Source organism: Rattus norvegicus, chromosome 14 (assembly GCF_036323735.1).
Source record: "Rattus norvegicus strain BN/NHsdMcwi chromosome 14, GRCr8, whole genome shotgun sequence".
Classification (NCBI taxonomy): Eukaryota; Metazoa; Chordata; class Mammalia; order Rodentia; family Muridae; genus Rattus; species Rattus norvegicus.
In genome coordinates this window covers 7,031,097-7,047,296 of record NC_086032.1, presented here as the reverse complement: position 1 = coordinate 7,047,296, position 16,200 = coordinate 7,031,097, and the positions used below count along the sequence as shown (strand labels likewise).

Genomic DNA, 16,200 nt, shown 5'->3' with positions numbered 1-16,200 from the left:
TCCATTAAAAACACATTGAGCACATGAAACCAGATCTGAGGAAAAATAAACATGCCACTGCTTTAGAAACTTCCAAAATAAAAGACAATCGGTGTCAAATAATTTTTGTTTAGCTAACAGTTGTACAAAGACACCAAAACATTTTCTTAAATTTTTCAGAAAAAGAATTCACACGACCTATTTTAAATATATTCATATATTTATTTTCCCTCTGCATTTCCTTCTACTCCATGGATATCTTTAAACATTTTTACAAAGTATGAAAGACTAGATCTATATTTGAGTCTTGAGAATAAAGACTAGTTTTAAGAATATTAGAATAATATAAAAAAAAGAATAATAGCGCTGAGTGCCTGCAGAAAGAAACAGGAAAGAGCATATGTCAGCAGCTTGACAGCACACCTAAAAGCTCTAGAACAAAAAGAAGCAAATACACCCAGGAGGAGTAGAAGGCAGGAAATAATCAAACTCAGAGCTGAAATCAACCAAGTAGAAACAAAAAGGACCATAGAAAGAATCAACAGAACCAAAAGTTGGTTCTTTGAGAAAATCAACAAGATAGATAAACCCTTAGCCAGACTAACGAGAGGACACAGAGAGTGCGTCCAAATTAACAAAATCAAAAATGAAAAGGGAGACATAACTACAGATTCAGAGGAAATTCAAAAAATCATCAGATCTTACTATAAAAACCTATATTCAACAAAACTTGAAAATCTTCAGGAAATGGACAATTTCCTAGACAGATACCAGGTATCGAAGTTAAATCAGGAACAGATAAACCAGTTAAACAACCCCATAACTCCTAAGGAAATAGAAGCAGTCATTAAAGGTCTCCCAACCAAAAAGAGCCCAGGTCCAGACGGGTTTAGTGCAGAATTCTATCAAACCTTCATAGAAGACCTTATACCAATATTATCCAAACTATTCCACAAAATTGAAACAGATGGAGCCCTACCGAATTCCTTCTATGAAGCCACAATTACTCTTATACCTAAACCACACAAAGACCCAACAAAGAAAGAGAACTTCAGACCAATTTCCCTTATGAATATTGACGCAAAAATACTCAATAAAATTCTGGCAAACCGAATTCAAGAGCACATCAAAACAATCATCCACCATGATCAAGTAGGCTTCATCCCAGGCATGCAGGGATGGTTTAATATAAGGAAAACCATCAACGTGATCCATCATATAAACAAACTGAAAGAACAGAACCACATGATCATTTCATTAGATGCTGAGAAAGCATTTGACAAAATTCAACACCCCTTCATGATAAAAGTCCTGGAAAGAATAGGTATTCAAGGCCCATACCTAAACATAGTAAAAGCCATATACAGCAAACCAGTTGCTAACATTAAACTAAAAGGAGAGAAACTTGAAGCAATCCCACTAAAATCAGGGACTAGACAAGGCTGCCCACTCTCTCCCTACTTATTCAATATAGTTCTTGAAGTTCTAGCCAGAGCAATCAGACAACAAAAGGAGATCAAGGGGATACAGATCGGAAAAGAAGAGGTCAAAATATCACTATTTGCAGACGACATGATAGTATATTTAAGTGATCCCAAAAGTTCCACCAGAGAACTACTAAAGCTGATAAACAACTTCAGCAAAGTGGCTGGGTATAAAATTAACTCAAATAAATCAGTTGCCTTCCTCTATACAAAAGAGAAACAAGCCGAGAAAGAAATTAGGGAAACGACACCCTTCATAATAGACCCAAATAATATAAAGTACCTCGGTGTGACTTTAACCAAGCAAGTAAAAGATCTGTACAATAAGAACTTCAAGACACTGAGGAAAGAAATTGAAGAAGACCTCAGAAGATGGAAAGATCTCCCATGCTCATGGATTGGCAGGATTAATATAGTAAAAATGGCCATTTTACCAAAAGCAATCTACAGATTCAATGCAATCCCCATCAAAATACCAATCCAATTCTTCAAAGAGTTAGACAGAACAATTTGCAAATTCATCTGGAATAACAAAAAACCCAGGATAGCTAAAGCTATCCTCAACAATAAGAGGACTTCAGGGGGAATCACTATCCCTGAACTCAAGCAGTATTACAGAGCAATAGTGATAAAAACTGCATGGTATTGGTACAGAGACAGACAGATAGACCAATGGAATAGAATTGAAGACCCAGAAATGAACCCACACACCTATGGTCACTTGATTTTTGACAAAGGAGCCAAAACCATCCAATGGAAAAAAGATAGCATTTTCAGCAAATGGTGCTGGTTCAACTGGAGGGCAACATGTAGAAGAATGCAGATCGATCCATGCTTATCACCCTGTACAAAGCTTAAGTCCAAGTGGATCAAGGACCTCCACATCAAAGCAGACACACTCAAACTAATAGAAGAAAAACTAGGGAAGCATCTGGAACACATGGGCACTGGAAAAAATTTCCTGAACAAAACACCAATGGCTTATGCTCTAAGATCAAGAATCGACAAATGGGATCTCATAAAACTGCAAAGCTTCTGTAAGGCAAAGGACACTGTGGTTAGGACAAAACGGCAACCAACAGATTGGGAAAAGATCTTTACCAATCCTATAACAGATAGAGGCCTTATATCCAAAATATACAAAGAACTCAAGAAGTTAGACCGCAGGGAAACAAATAACCCTATTAAAAAATGGGGTTCAGAGCTAAACAAAGAATTCACAGCTGAGGAATGCCGAATGGCTGAGAAACACCTAAAGAAATGTTCGACATCTTTAGTCATAAGGGAAATGCAAATCAAAACAACCCTGAGATTTCACCTCACACCAGTGAGAATGGCTAAGATCAAAAACTCAGGTGACAGCAGATGCTGGCGAGGATGTGGAGAAAGAGGAACACTCCTCCATTGTTGGTGGGATTGCAGACTGGTAAAACCATTCTGGAAATCAGTCTGGAGGTTCCTCAGAAAATTGGACATTGAACTGCCTGAGGATCCAGCCATACCTCTCTTGGGCATATACCCAAAAGATGCCTCAACATATAAAAGAGACACGTGCTCCACTTTGTTCATCGCAGCCTTATTTATAATAGCCAGAAACTGGAAAGAACCCAGATGCCCTTCAACAGAGGAATGGATACAGAAAATGTGGTACATCTACACAATGGAATATTACTCAGCTATCAAAAACAACGAGTTTATGAAATTCGTAGGCAAATGGTTGGAACTGGAAAATATCATCCTGAGTGAGCTAACCCACTCACAGAAAGACATACATGGTATGCACTCATTGATAAGTGGCTATTAGCCCAAATGCTTGAATTACCCTAGATCCCTAGAACAAAGGAAACTCAAGACGGATGATCAAAATGTGAATGCTTCACTCCTTCTTTAAATGAGGAAAAAGAATACCCTTGGCAGGGAAGGGAGAGGCAAAGATTAAAACAGAGACTGAAGGAACACCCATTCAGAGCCTGCCCCACAGGTGGCCCATACATATACAGCCACCCAATTAGACAAGATGGATGAAGCAAAGAAGTGCAGACCGACAGGAGCCGGATGTAGATCGCTCCTGAGAGACACAGCCAGAATACAGCAAATACAGAGGCGAATGCCAGCAGCAAACCACTGAACTGAGAATAGGTCCCCCGTTGAAGGAATCAGAGAAAGAACTGGAAGAGCTTGAAGGTGCTCGAGACCCCAAAAGTACAACAATGTCAAGCAACCAGAGCTTCCAGGGACTAAGCCACTACCTAAAGACTATACATGGACTGACCCTGGACTCTGTCCCCATAGGTAGCAATGAATATCCTAGTAAGAGCACCAGTGGAAGGGGAAGCCCTGGGTCCTGCTAAGACTGAACCCCCAGTGAACTAGACTATGCGGGGAGGGTGGCAATGGGGGGAGGTTTGGGAGGGGAACACCCATAAAGAAGGGGAGGGGGGAGGGTGATGTTTGTCCGGAAACCGGGAAAGGGAATAACACTTGAAATGTATATAAGAAATACTCAAGTTAATAATAAAAAAATAAAAAATAAATAAAAAAAAGGAATATTAGAAAACTCCAATCCGGAAAGATTGCATTTTGTAAAAAAAAAAAAAAAATCAAAGCAAGTTACTAAAATAAGCCTGAAGCAAACTGATACACCAGCATCACGGTAGAACTGCTCGGACGGACAAAATTTAGGAAAACATCACACAAGATGGTAAAGATCCCTTTGTGCAGCTGAGGAAGTCAGGACTAGGGCCTCCTAGACTCTTTGGACACTAACCACTTGTTTCTCACATACAGAAAGAAGGAAGAGGAAATCAGAGTTGGGTAGGGTAGGACTAAGCACCGTTGGCTCCAGAAAACACTTAGAGAGCAGAGAAGAAGAAATTTAAGCGAAGCAAGACTATCTTTAAGCAAGCATGCCTTGCAGCACAGGGATTAAAAGCAAGGCGTTAGGTGATTCAGAGTAAATTCAACCGCAAAGCTAGAGAATCACATCAGTAGCTGGAGAATCACATCAGTGACTTGAACTACCACCCATGTTAGAATACTTTAAAGACATGTTGCCATTTCCAAGAAAAGACCAGACTGCGGATAGATACACTAACAAATGTCACAGAAAGAAACTTCTCAACAGGAGGTCTGCAGAGACCCCATGGGCAGCAGCTAAGAGGCAGCTCCCCACAGAGAAGCTGAAGTAAATGTGTAAGAACACACAGAGAAGGAAGTAGGTGCTTGAAAATATCTTTAAAGTGAAGAGTTAAGTTTCTACGAATTATAAACCTTACATAGGTCTAAGACCAAAGACATATCATACCGTGTTATTTAGAATCAACCTAGAAAATAAGGACCCATTTGAAATATCTACTTTCTTGTGTATTGTTCATGTAGGTTGCTAAGCCAACAGTGTCCTAGGAAAAGCTCCCTTACTGAAACATCCTTAAATACCGCATGGTATCAATGTCGATGTGCCATGAAGGAAATAAAAGTGAGGGAGCATCCCCACCAATGAGCTTCTTCTCTCCCATGAAACCTGCTTGTGGGGAGGCTGACAGTTAGACAAACTGGAGGAGTCCTACGTGTGAACAAGAAACGGCATCAGAACCCATCCTAAAGGACAGGAAACAGCATCAGAACCCATCCTGAACGACAGGAAACGGCACCGAAACCCATCCTGAACAACAGGAAACGGCACCGGAACCCATCCTGAACGACAGGAAACAGCACCGGAACCTATCCTGAACAACAGGAAACGGCACCGGAACCCATCCTGAACGACAGGAAACCGCACCGGAACTCATCCTGAACGACAGGAAACGGCACCGGAACCCATCCTGAAGGACAGGAAACGGCACCGGAACCCATCCTGAAGGACAGGAAATGGCACCGGAACCCATCCTGAACGACAGGAAACGGCACCGAAACCTATCCTGAACGACAGGAAACGGCACCGGAACCCATCCTGAACGACAGGAAACGGCACCGGAACCCATCCTGAACGACAGGAAACCGCACCGGAACTCATCCTGAACGACAGGAAACGGCACCGGAACCCATCCTGAACGACAGGAAACGGCACCGGAACCCATCCTGAAGGACAGGAAACGGCACCGGAACTCATCCTGAACGACAGGAAACGGCACCGGAACCCATCCTGAACGACAGGAAACGGCACCGGAACCCATCCTGAACGACAGGAAATGGCACCGGAACCCATCCTGAACGACAGGAAACGGCACCGGAACCCATCCTGAACGACAGGAAATGGCACCGGAACCCACCCGGTTCACAGGAGGTCCAGGAAACAAATGAACTTAAAACTCATGGTGGGCTCCTCTGTGTGAGTTTAACTGTTTTCAGCACTTGCTATGGGTGGTTCGTGGTCAATGCCTTACCGCCTCCACTTCAGCAGGGTCGTACCAAACGTTGATGTACGGATGCTGCAATGCGTCATCCACCGATATCCTCTTCGCTGGGTCAATCACTAACATCTTTGACAACAAGTCCCTGGCTTGGCTGGCTGAAATGACAAAAGAGAACAGAGACTCCTAAGCTTTCATTTTGGCACGGGTGTTTATTGTCTGGAGAACAAGCTAAAAAAAGCCACAGTCATCCTAATATAGTCACATGCTATAAAAAGAAATGAAGCTTTCAATTTTTTGTCTCAAAATCTAAGTTACCACTTTGAGAGCTCTTTGAGGGCTATACGTTGTGAATACTCGAGTATGACTGTTCACTAAGAATTATAAATAGCATTTATCAGCCGTGAAGTTTGAATCGGTAAAGGAACTCGTGTGGCTCATCTGTAAGGATGCTACATGGACCGGATCGCGCATGGCGATCTACGGAAATGCACAGTTGAGAAGTAGAGGCGGATGAAGGAAATCAATCAATGTGCTTCCCTGTTCTCATACACAAAGCAGATCAGCAGAATTTAAGTAAAGTTCAAATTGACTTGCAGACCAATGTGTCCCAGATGCCCTCGATATGTAAAAGCAATCTGGGTGTTATAAAAACGACATTTTAACTACTGAGTTTTGTTGTAACATTCCACGTTCATCAGGCATTGAGATGCAGGAATCATGATTTGATGGAATCTGGTGGCTAAAGGCACCCCATACCATGGCTGACAGTAATAAAAATCTCCATATCGTGTACAAGGTGGCATGGTGAATTGTATGGTTGGGGCAGAGCTAGTTATGCAAACACGCTGTGGCAGTCAGAAAGGGTATTTGTTCAATAGCGCAATTTTTTGAAGTCGCATCCATTTTTGTGTTTGAAACATGTGTGTTCTCCCTCACCTGTGTGTGCAGACACACAAGTGTAAAAGTCAGAGTGCAACCTTGGGTACTGTCCTTCAAACACTGTGAACCTCTTTTATTTATCTGTTGAGACAGGCCTGGAACTTTATCTGTTAGATCACTCTGGCTGACCTGTCCACACCTCCTCAACACTGAGGTGACAAGCACAGGCTCAATCCTCCTCACCACTGGGAACATTAGCGCATGCTCAGTCCTCCTCACCACTGGCATGACAAGCGCATGATCAGTCCTCCTCACTACCAGGATCTTTAGCGCATGCTCAGTCTTCCTCAACACCAGATAATGAGTGCATGCTCAGTCCTTAACACTGGGATGATGGATGATAAGCACATGCTCAGTCTTCCTCAACACCGGGATGACAAGCGCATGCTCAGTCCTCAACACTGGGACGATGGATGACGACAAGCGCATGCTCCCTGCTCATCTTTTGTTACATGGGTTCTGGGAATCAAACCAAGGTCCCAGTGCTTACAAACAAGCACTTCACCACCTCAGTTGAAAACTTAGCCCTGAGGTCACATTGATCTTTAGTTTCTAAAGCATGTGAGGAGATTTGACATGAAGGGCTTTCTTAACAGGAATAAGTAATACTTTAAACCACTACTGTTGCTCAAATTATCTGGAAGTTTTAATAGGAAAAATAAATCAATGTGTTTCAAACACACAGTAAAGCTTCTGGTTCAAGAGAGTAAAACCACAGTTGGCTGAGCAATTTGAAATATTTCTATTTAATGACAGTGCTTCCTAGTAACTGACATCAATAATTAGGACTAAGTGTGCTAGTGTGCATGACAGTATAGGAAATGGGGACGTTTAGGGATTGACAAATTTAGAGCCCCAATGTGTTTTATTTGAAAGACATCGTATGGATTCCATACTTGGACTCACATGTTCATGTGTAGTGTAATAAAATGTTTAGAGGGAAAATGATTGCAAGAAGATATATTTTTATTAAAATATTTTAATATGGACATCAATTGTTATTAAATGTTCAGATTAAGGTAATTATGTTAAAGGTAAGAATTTAGCAATAATATAAGTGTATAAATAACATAAGTAAAAGCTAGGAAATCCCAACCATTCTCATAAACCAGAGGCCATCGCTGTGACCACTGGTGGCTTTTTCCCTCTCACTATTCACTTTTGTATATGATTCAACAGTCTGAAATAGTTTCCTTATTCAATATTTTCAAATACTTTCACTTCATTTTGCTAATACAACAGCTAAGATGTAGTAAATATCCTCACTCACGTATCTGTGACTATTTTCCTGTGGTTTATAATGTTTTACATTAAGATAGACATCATTCATTAAAGGTTATTTTATGTCTATTGGCCATTTTTTTCTGACAAATACACTTTTCTTAATTGAGTCTCATTCTTTCCACAATAAAGCGCTGAAGGTCATGAGAGTAACAGAAGTTCACACAGACTCACATACTATTTCAAATCTTGAGTTGTTTTTCATGACCCATGGTCTACGAGCCTAACATGGGTGCTCATTTATCTCCTTAGTTAAAAGGGCTTCTTGATGTGTAGCTGATGTTACCCTCAGGTCCATGTACCCTGCACCCATAGAATCTGCTCTCGAGGCCATCTGCCTTTCTCTTCTTAGAAGGGGCACAGGTGGAATCCTCCCGGTTGAGGGGGGAATCAACTTTGCCAACGCCTGCTTCTAGCAGCCATTGTCAGTACCATATGCAGAGAATCGTTTTCAGCAAGGTAGTGTTGACCTTCAGGTAAGCATGCTGCTCTCCTAGAACCAGAACATGTTCCACTGACTTTTTGCATATGGTGATACTTTCTTTGAGTGCCAGCCTTACATTAGAACCATAAATATGGTAAACAAGTAATAACTTGCAAGAGTGCTATAATTAAACTCTAGAAAGTTGGACTAATGTCGCAGAGTATGCTCTCATTAATAGTTAGCCTGCAAGCACTTTCGCTACCATTAAATAGCTCAGTGAGGCATCGAATAAACATGTTCTCCATAGGTCTATGTATTTCAATGTGCAGTCATCGGGGAAGTATATTTTCTAGCAAGTAAAAGGCATAAAGAAATGTTTTCAAAGTAGAGTACGCTCACCTTTCAATTTTTCATTTCAAAAGAAAATTAATTTCAAGATTCTAACCACCACTGATCAAAGAGTTAACCAAGGAAGATTGCTGTCGGACACACCTCAGTGCAAGCCCAGGCAAGGCCTCCAGAACCTGTATGCTTGTGTGCAGCCGCTCACCTTTAAGTTTATTGTGCTCGGAATCCGCTGGGAAGAGGGAATCTGGAAAGAGCTTGGGGAAGGTGAGGCCTGCATACTTGGGCCGGTTCTCCACGTAGTTTCTGACGGTGGGCTGCAATTTCTTCATGAATTCTGGACACGGAGTTCCTAGCTGCTCTATGACTTTGTTCCACTGGTCAATATCTGGGAAGGAAATGGTTAAGGGAAAAAGAGGTGCAGACCAAGGACTCTTGCCTTCCCCTGCCTGTCACCTGAGTCCCATCAGCACAGCTGGAATTTCACTTAGCAACACAGGTGAAGTCAAAGTGGACAGCCTGGGAAACTTCTTGGACTTATAAGCCAAATTTGGGGACTTGTGTGCTTTTGAAGAACTACTATAATTTAACAAACACAAGAAATATAAAGTAGTCTTTGTTTTATAAAAATAAATAATGTTATTCAAATGTAACAGAACATCTTAACACCTATATAATCATGTGATTTGGGGTGAAATCTATAAGGAAAGATGATGAAAAATTCTCTCCTATTTGTAAAGATTAAAAGATTCAAACAATGTAAGACAGACACCTCACTTTTAATAATCATGTGACTTAGAGTTAAAATTATCTCACTTGATCATGATATTTTTACCCTAAAGTTACCTTGATCATTTTTATTTTTAGAGTAGCAAGCAAATAAATGTTTTAAGTATATTTCCCTGAATAGGCTTTAATATTTTTGTTCCTTTTCTAAAAGTGGGAAAATTTCACTGACACTTAACTTTTTGTCCCCATAAACATCACATTTGGGTTCTGCCCAGAAGCTTTGTTTCACTGTTCCCTTTCTAATCGAGAAACAAAAACTGTCTATAGTTGTGGAATACATTGTAAAGTTTTGATAGATACATACATACATTTGTAGACTTCAAATTTCTGGGGTTTTTTTCAAAAATGTATTATGCACTTGTAACATTTATATATTTTTTTCTTCTAGAAGACTGTTTGAAACCTTCAGGACCTTTAGGTCACCGTAGTTAACTCTGTCTGTAGTCACTGTCTGTAGTCTGTCTGTCACAATCACTCTGTCACAGACACTGTCAGTAGTCACTGTGTCTGTACTCACTGTGTCTGTAGTCACTCTGTCACAGTCACGGTGTCTGTAGTCACTGTGTGTGTAGTCACTGTGTCTGTAGTCACTGTGTCTGTAGTCACTCTGTCACAGTCATTCTGTCTGTAGTCACTCTGTCACAGTCACTCTCTGTCATGGTCTCTCTGTTACAGTCATGGTGTCTGTAGTCACTGTGTCTGTAGTCACTCTGTCTCTAGTCACTCTGTCTGTAGTCAGTCACTCTGTCACAGTCATTCTATCTGTAGTCACTCTGTCACAGACACGGTGTCTGTAGTCACTGTGTATATAATCACTCTGTCACAGTCACTCTCTGTCACAGTCACTCTGTCTGTAGTCACTCCATCTATCACAGTTGTCACTCTGTCTACCTGTAACTTAGCACTGAGCGAGTAGCTTCACATCCCTCCCTTACTGCCTTCCCAGACTCATAGCACTAACTCAGTTGTTCTCTTTTATTTCTCATTAATATTATGATGTCTCATAGGCCTGAGAATGATAAACAATGCAAGTTCTGAAAGATCAGCCCAAAGCTGATTTCAAGTAAAACTGGGCCTTGCAGATTTACACTGGTCCCAACAACGTGAGTTTTCCACAGCTCCATCCTGCACTGTCAATTCTTCCTGCTAACGTAACACAAAGTTCTTCAAAGACATCGTAACACTCGCCAATTAGCTACTCAAGAGCTGAGCCTAAAAAGGCTGACTGTGCAGACGGAAGACAAAAGAAACCACATTTGACGTGAATATGAACTGCAAATGGTAGACAGACAATCAGACAAAGATAAAAGCAAGAGTTAATTTGCAAATTTCTACCTCCCTTACAACCTGGATGAATAAAGTTTATTAAAATACAAATGAAAATTACCGTGGACTACCAAGAAATAAATGCCATGGAGTACACCAGCGATGACAGAGTGACAATGGCAAGTGAAACAAGGACAGGAATCAGTGAACTTCATGGCATCATTGTGTGCCTGAGGCGGCCAAGTAGAGCAGAATTGTTAGAAATAAAGAAATTAAGTCACTATAAGAGATTGGTTAGTCTCTCTCATGCAGAAACTCATGTTAAGTATGTGGCTATATGTAAGCTATAAGTACATAGATAGATAGATAGATAGATAGATAGATAGATAGATAGATAGATAGATAGATAGACAGACAAACAGATAGTAGATAATAGATAGATACATACATAGAAACAGATATATAGATATGTAGATACATAGATATATAGATACATAGATAGACAGATAGATAGAAACATAGAAACAGATATATAGATATATAGATACATAGATTAGATAGATACATACATACATAGAAACAGATATATAGATACATAGATATATAGATACATAGATAGATACATACATACACATACATACAAAGATAGATACATAGATACATAGATAGGTGATAGAGAGAGACAGATTTATAGATAGAAAGATAGCTGTAGAACTCAGTACTTATCCCAGTTATCACTGTAAACACGAAAGGAGACATCTCTCTAGTGCAATTGGAGCACCATGCTCCGTCAAGCTGTCCTTGACTCATTACTCAAACTTGCTCTGAATTTTAAAGAGCCATGCAAAGATAAGAGAAAAAGACGTCCATAGATCTTCTACAAAGAAGCCAAGTAACAAGTTTCGCAAAATATCATCAACCTGTTATTTTATTCTAATTTCATTCAACTCGAGTCAAAAAAGTGTTTCATAAAATCCTTCAACATAGGATTAAGTGTCTTTTCGCTTGCTTTTCCCTTTGCGGGATTTGTTTTACAGCTCAGTTTAGTTTCGGACTTGTAGTGTAGCTCTGATCCCTGCCTTCCTGCCTTCCTCCTCTTCAAAAGATTTTAAGACGGGATGGGCCACACCCTGCTCGTAACCAAATGCTCCCCAAGAGTCAACTCTGAATCAATTCTGTGCTATTCTTGGTAAAAATCTAAGAGTCACATGTCCTAGAATCCAAAGAATACTTCAGGTCCCTAAAAGCACCAAGTGCTTTTAAATGAAGCATCATTCTGGACCCTGGAGACATTTGAACAATTAAAACTAATGCCAGTGACATCGTTAAATATTCTTGCAGCAAACACTGGGTTCAACCGTCTTTAAAAGTTGATGCCTTTCTTTGAACACACCCCTTTCTAGTCCTTTCTTCCTATAAACGTCTGGATGTCTAGGCAATGAGAAGTCTTCTTCTTATGTTCAAGTCAGTGTTTGTGAAGAGCAGAGTCTGGAGCTGATGGGGTAGAATGGCCTCGCTTTGCTCTAAAGTTCATGATGTGGTTCACGTCCCTCAGAGGACACTGTTCCGTGTGAATCACTGTTTTGTTTTCTTCTGTCTTCGGTTGTCCTGTTAGTAAGCACGGGATTTCTAGAACTGATACTGACATGTCTAAGGAGTCACTACCCCGGGTCTGCTGTCTGATGTTCAGCGTGAAATGTCACAGCCTCTACCCCCCACTTCAAGAACATCAATGTGTCTTCCCCAATTCTTTGCTCAGTACCTGAAGGTGGCATCGCAGCCTGTGATATCTATATTGAATAATTCTAGACAATGCCATTTGTCTTCAACGAGCCGCTACATAGGCTGGGTGTTGGGTACGGCTCTGTGTTTCTGTTCTGGCTCTGTAGGAAGCCATGTAAACTGGTAAGGTTTCCAAAGAATGAGAGATACGGACACAGAGCACATGTGCTGTGCATTCTGTATGAAACCATGTGCACAACAAACTTAATAGCCATAATACAGAACACTCACAAGAACACAGACCTCCCTCACCACAGCCCCTCACACAAACCGCTTAACTGTAGGATTCTAGGCACTTAGGTCTGCAGTGATTATCACAGATAAAACCCAAGTAACAATGGCTACCCAGGCAATCACATGTTGACAAATAATAATCTAGACTATCCTAATATCCCCAGACAGTTACTAACTCCAGATGTCAGAAGGCTCTGCTGTGGTTCTATTTTTATGGTACAAAATGTAACAGATTCAAATTCTCGAAGAGATCACTCTGTACCTCTTGCTCATGGCACACTTTACAGGCCAGTCTCTGGAAACAAGTGAAAGAGAGAACATCCTGATCTTCCCTTCGCACTCCAAGGTCTTACAGATTGGGACGTGGCACTTAGGACTACTGAGCTCTTGTGGAGAAAAGACTATGATCTGTGAGCTCCAACTAAGGCCAGCACGGAAGCTTCTCCCATAAACTATGCAGTGACCCCTGCTTGTTTTAGTAACTATGGCTCTCCCTAATAAAAGCTGGTCTTAAAAGCGCTTTTACGTTTGAGAACGCAAGATCAGGATAGAGACACGCATACTTAGGAGAGTTCTGTGTGTCGCTGGTTGTTGAGTTGTTTAACTCGTTTAAAACATCTTAGTTCGACACTGGAGCTGCAGTTCAGGGGTAAATTATTTGCCAGATAGTTGTAAAGCTCTGTACCTGTTCCCTACCAGGGGGGAGGGGCCAAGTTCTCAATCACATTAGCTTTCACTTTCAAATGTTCCCTCCTTTCAGAAATACCCCTCAGTTTCTGGTACCATGAAACATGAAGGGATGTTTAGGATGAGATTCATGAAGTATGGTAATCCAGAACATTCCCTCTTGAACCTGACTGGGTGAGTCAGCTGAGCTGGGCTTGCGGTTTTCACTGTAACTGGTTTCTTTCGTAAATCTAACTATTATTGTAACCCAATCTTCACAAAACAAAACTAGACAGGAACTGTGTTTTCCAAAGTGTATTAGTACATGTTACAGGAAGCAATTGAAGGATAACCTCAGGGACCCCTCAACCTCGGGACCCCATGTCTACGTGGGCCCCTTTGGGGGATACTTCATAACTTCCCACTGCAGAATTCACTCTCTGATGTAAATGGCTCCCTCCTCCAGGGTGCGCTGCTCTGGCTTCACAAACACTGGCCTGTCTTACCTGCATCGTGAAAGTACAGAAAGGTTTGACATCTCCATTTTGGAGACGAGAAGGCTCAAAGACCCCTTCCCATTAGCGAAAAGCATCGCTTTTCTGAAGGCCACCTTAATTTCTGGGTGTAACGCTGTGTACACCGGATTGTTAGGAGGGGATAATCAAATTTTTATGAGGTCAGGTAAACAGGACTGGGTTAAGTAACTCAAGCAATGGAATGTTTGCCTGGCATGTACAGGCCACCATGTACAGGCATGTTCAATACCCACCTGGCAACATATATACTAGGCCTGTGGTTTGAGCCTCGGAAAGTGGAAACAGGAGGGTCAAACATTCATAAGGACTTTGTGAGTTCATGGGCTACCCTGGGCTACATGAAAACCCATGATAAAAGTACGTGCCAGTTGAGGTGCTGGTCAAGTTTTTTATGTGTAAACTTAAGGAAGAAAGCAAACTCTGACTTTCAGCCCAAAATATCAACATATCAACTCTCTAGTATTTAGCCCTGAAAACATACATACAAGTAATACTAGACAGACAACTTCAGATTGTGTGTGTATTTAGCTCTGTGTGTATGTGAGTGTGTGTGTGTGTGTGTGTGTGTGTGTGTGTGTGTGTGTGTGTGTAACAACAACTAAGGGGGGAAAAGAGCCTTGAATTTGAACAAAGAGGGCACTTGGTTGAGTTGAAGGGAGTAAAGGACAGAAAAAAATGATGTAATTATATTATAGCCTCAAAAATAAAATAATTAACAACTCTAAAAAAGAAAAAAACTTTGCCCTGGTTTTTCTGGACATGTAGTTATGGACAGTTGTGGATACTGGGAACCTATAAGAGCAGCCATTGCTCTTACCCTCAGAGTCCTCTGTCCCACCTCTGAGGTTAAATTCCATTGATTTGAATAGAGATAAAACCTTTACGATGGAACAAGGTTCACTTAATACATACCTTTAAGTCTACTCTTGAAATATTTGTAATTTAAAAACTATAAGGCCATCAAATTTCTACATTTCTCACTAAGGACAATATGTTGTATTTTTATAATGCAAAGAATGTAAAAGTCTTATTCCAAGCCTTCTTGCTAGTTAATCATATGCAAATGAGGTGCACAGCTGGAATGGGAGGGCTTTTAGACATAATTTATTTTAAGAATGCTTTCGAGTAGATACGATTGTTGACTTTTAAAGCAACATGAACAGGATATATTTTGTAGATTCCTTGTCTCCAACTTCATATTAAACTCTGTCTTGAAGAACTATATTTTAATGTAATTTTTCTCTTCAAATAAGTTACTTATAATGAGAAATACTTAAGGTAAGTGGTACATCTTGCTCTTTAAGAGGTTATCTCTGTGACAGACAGTGGTTACAATTTGCATTTAAAAGACTAACTTAAAATAAGTCCCTGCGCTTGAAATCACTAATGAAACAACAGTTGATTGATTCCCCAAGAAATTTACAGATTTGTCTCTGAGGTACTCAGAAGGAACTCTCAATATCAAAGCCTCACATAAGTCTGCATCATGATATGACCTCATGACGTCGCTGTGGCCTTAAGGGTTGTTCACGAAGGGTTTTGAGATTCAGGTTAAACAATGATGGACGCCCAAGCAGCTCCTCTGGAGAAAGGGTTTTAATAATGCTGAACCGTGTTTAGTAGCTTGGCTAGGGAGTCCTCAAGTGTGCTATACTGGGCAGAAGAAGCGGTCTGCTTAGTCTTCAGGTGGCAAACATTCATTTAATCCGCAGTAATTCAACTCTAATGAATTTCCGGAGAGCATGCAAAGAGCATGCAGACTAATTTAAATTTATTCCCAGATGTTAATTTAAAAAGGTAGTTAATTCACGGGGAATGAAAGAAATCCTAGTTTGGAGGTTTGTTTCTTTATTTCCTTCTGTCTTTCTTTTTACAAATCTGAAGTAAATTTTTTTGGTCAAGCCCAATGTATCTTCGAAACATAATTTACATTAGCACTAATGTGTACATTTATAGAAACTGTTTAATAAAATGTATAAGTAGAAACAATATAGAAATACAGACAGATTTTAAAGTCAGGGTGTCGTTTTTTTTTTAAGATTAGAGAAAAACATTTTACCAAAAGTAAACATTTTAGCCAGTTTACTCATTTATGGTTTGCGTGCTGTGTTTGTAGTATAGGT

The 16,200-nt window shown here is 40.5% G+C and overlaps 1 protein-coding gene across 7 annotated transcripts in view; it reads right to left on the bottom strand.

The window, feature by feature from the left end:
• Mapk10 (mitogen activated protein kinase 10) overlaps positions 1-16,200 on the bottom strand; it is a 291,857-nt gene that overhangs the window by 46,807 nt on the left and 228,850 nt on the right. For all 7 annotated transcript variants that reach the window (XM_063272867.1, XM_017599084.3, XM_017599083.3 and 4 more), the window contains 2 exons: positions 9,010-9,192; positions 5,846-5,970 (listed from right to left, as the gene is read on the bottom strand). In XM_063272867.1, coding sequence (XP_063128937.1) covers positions 5,846-5,970; positions 9,010-9,192 — 308 coding nt within the window. The remainder of the gene's footprint in view (positions 1-5,845; positions 5,971-9,009; positions 9,193-16,200) is intronic.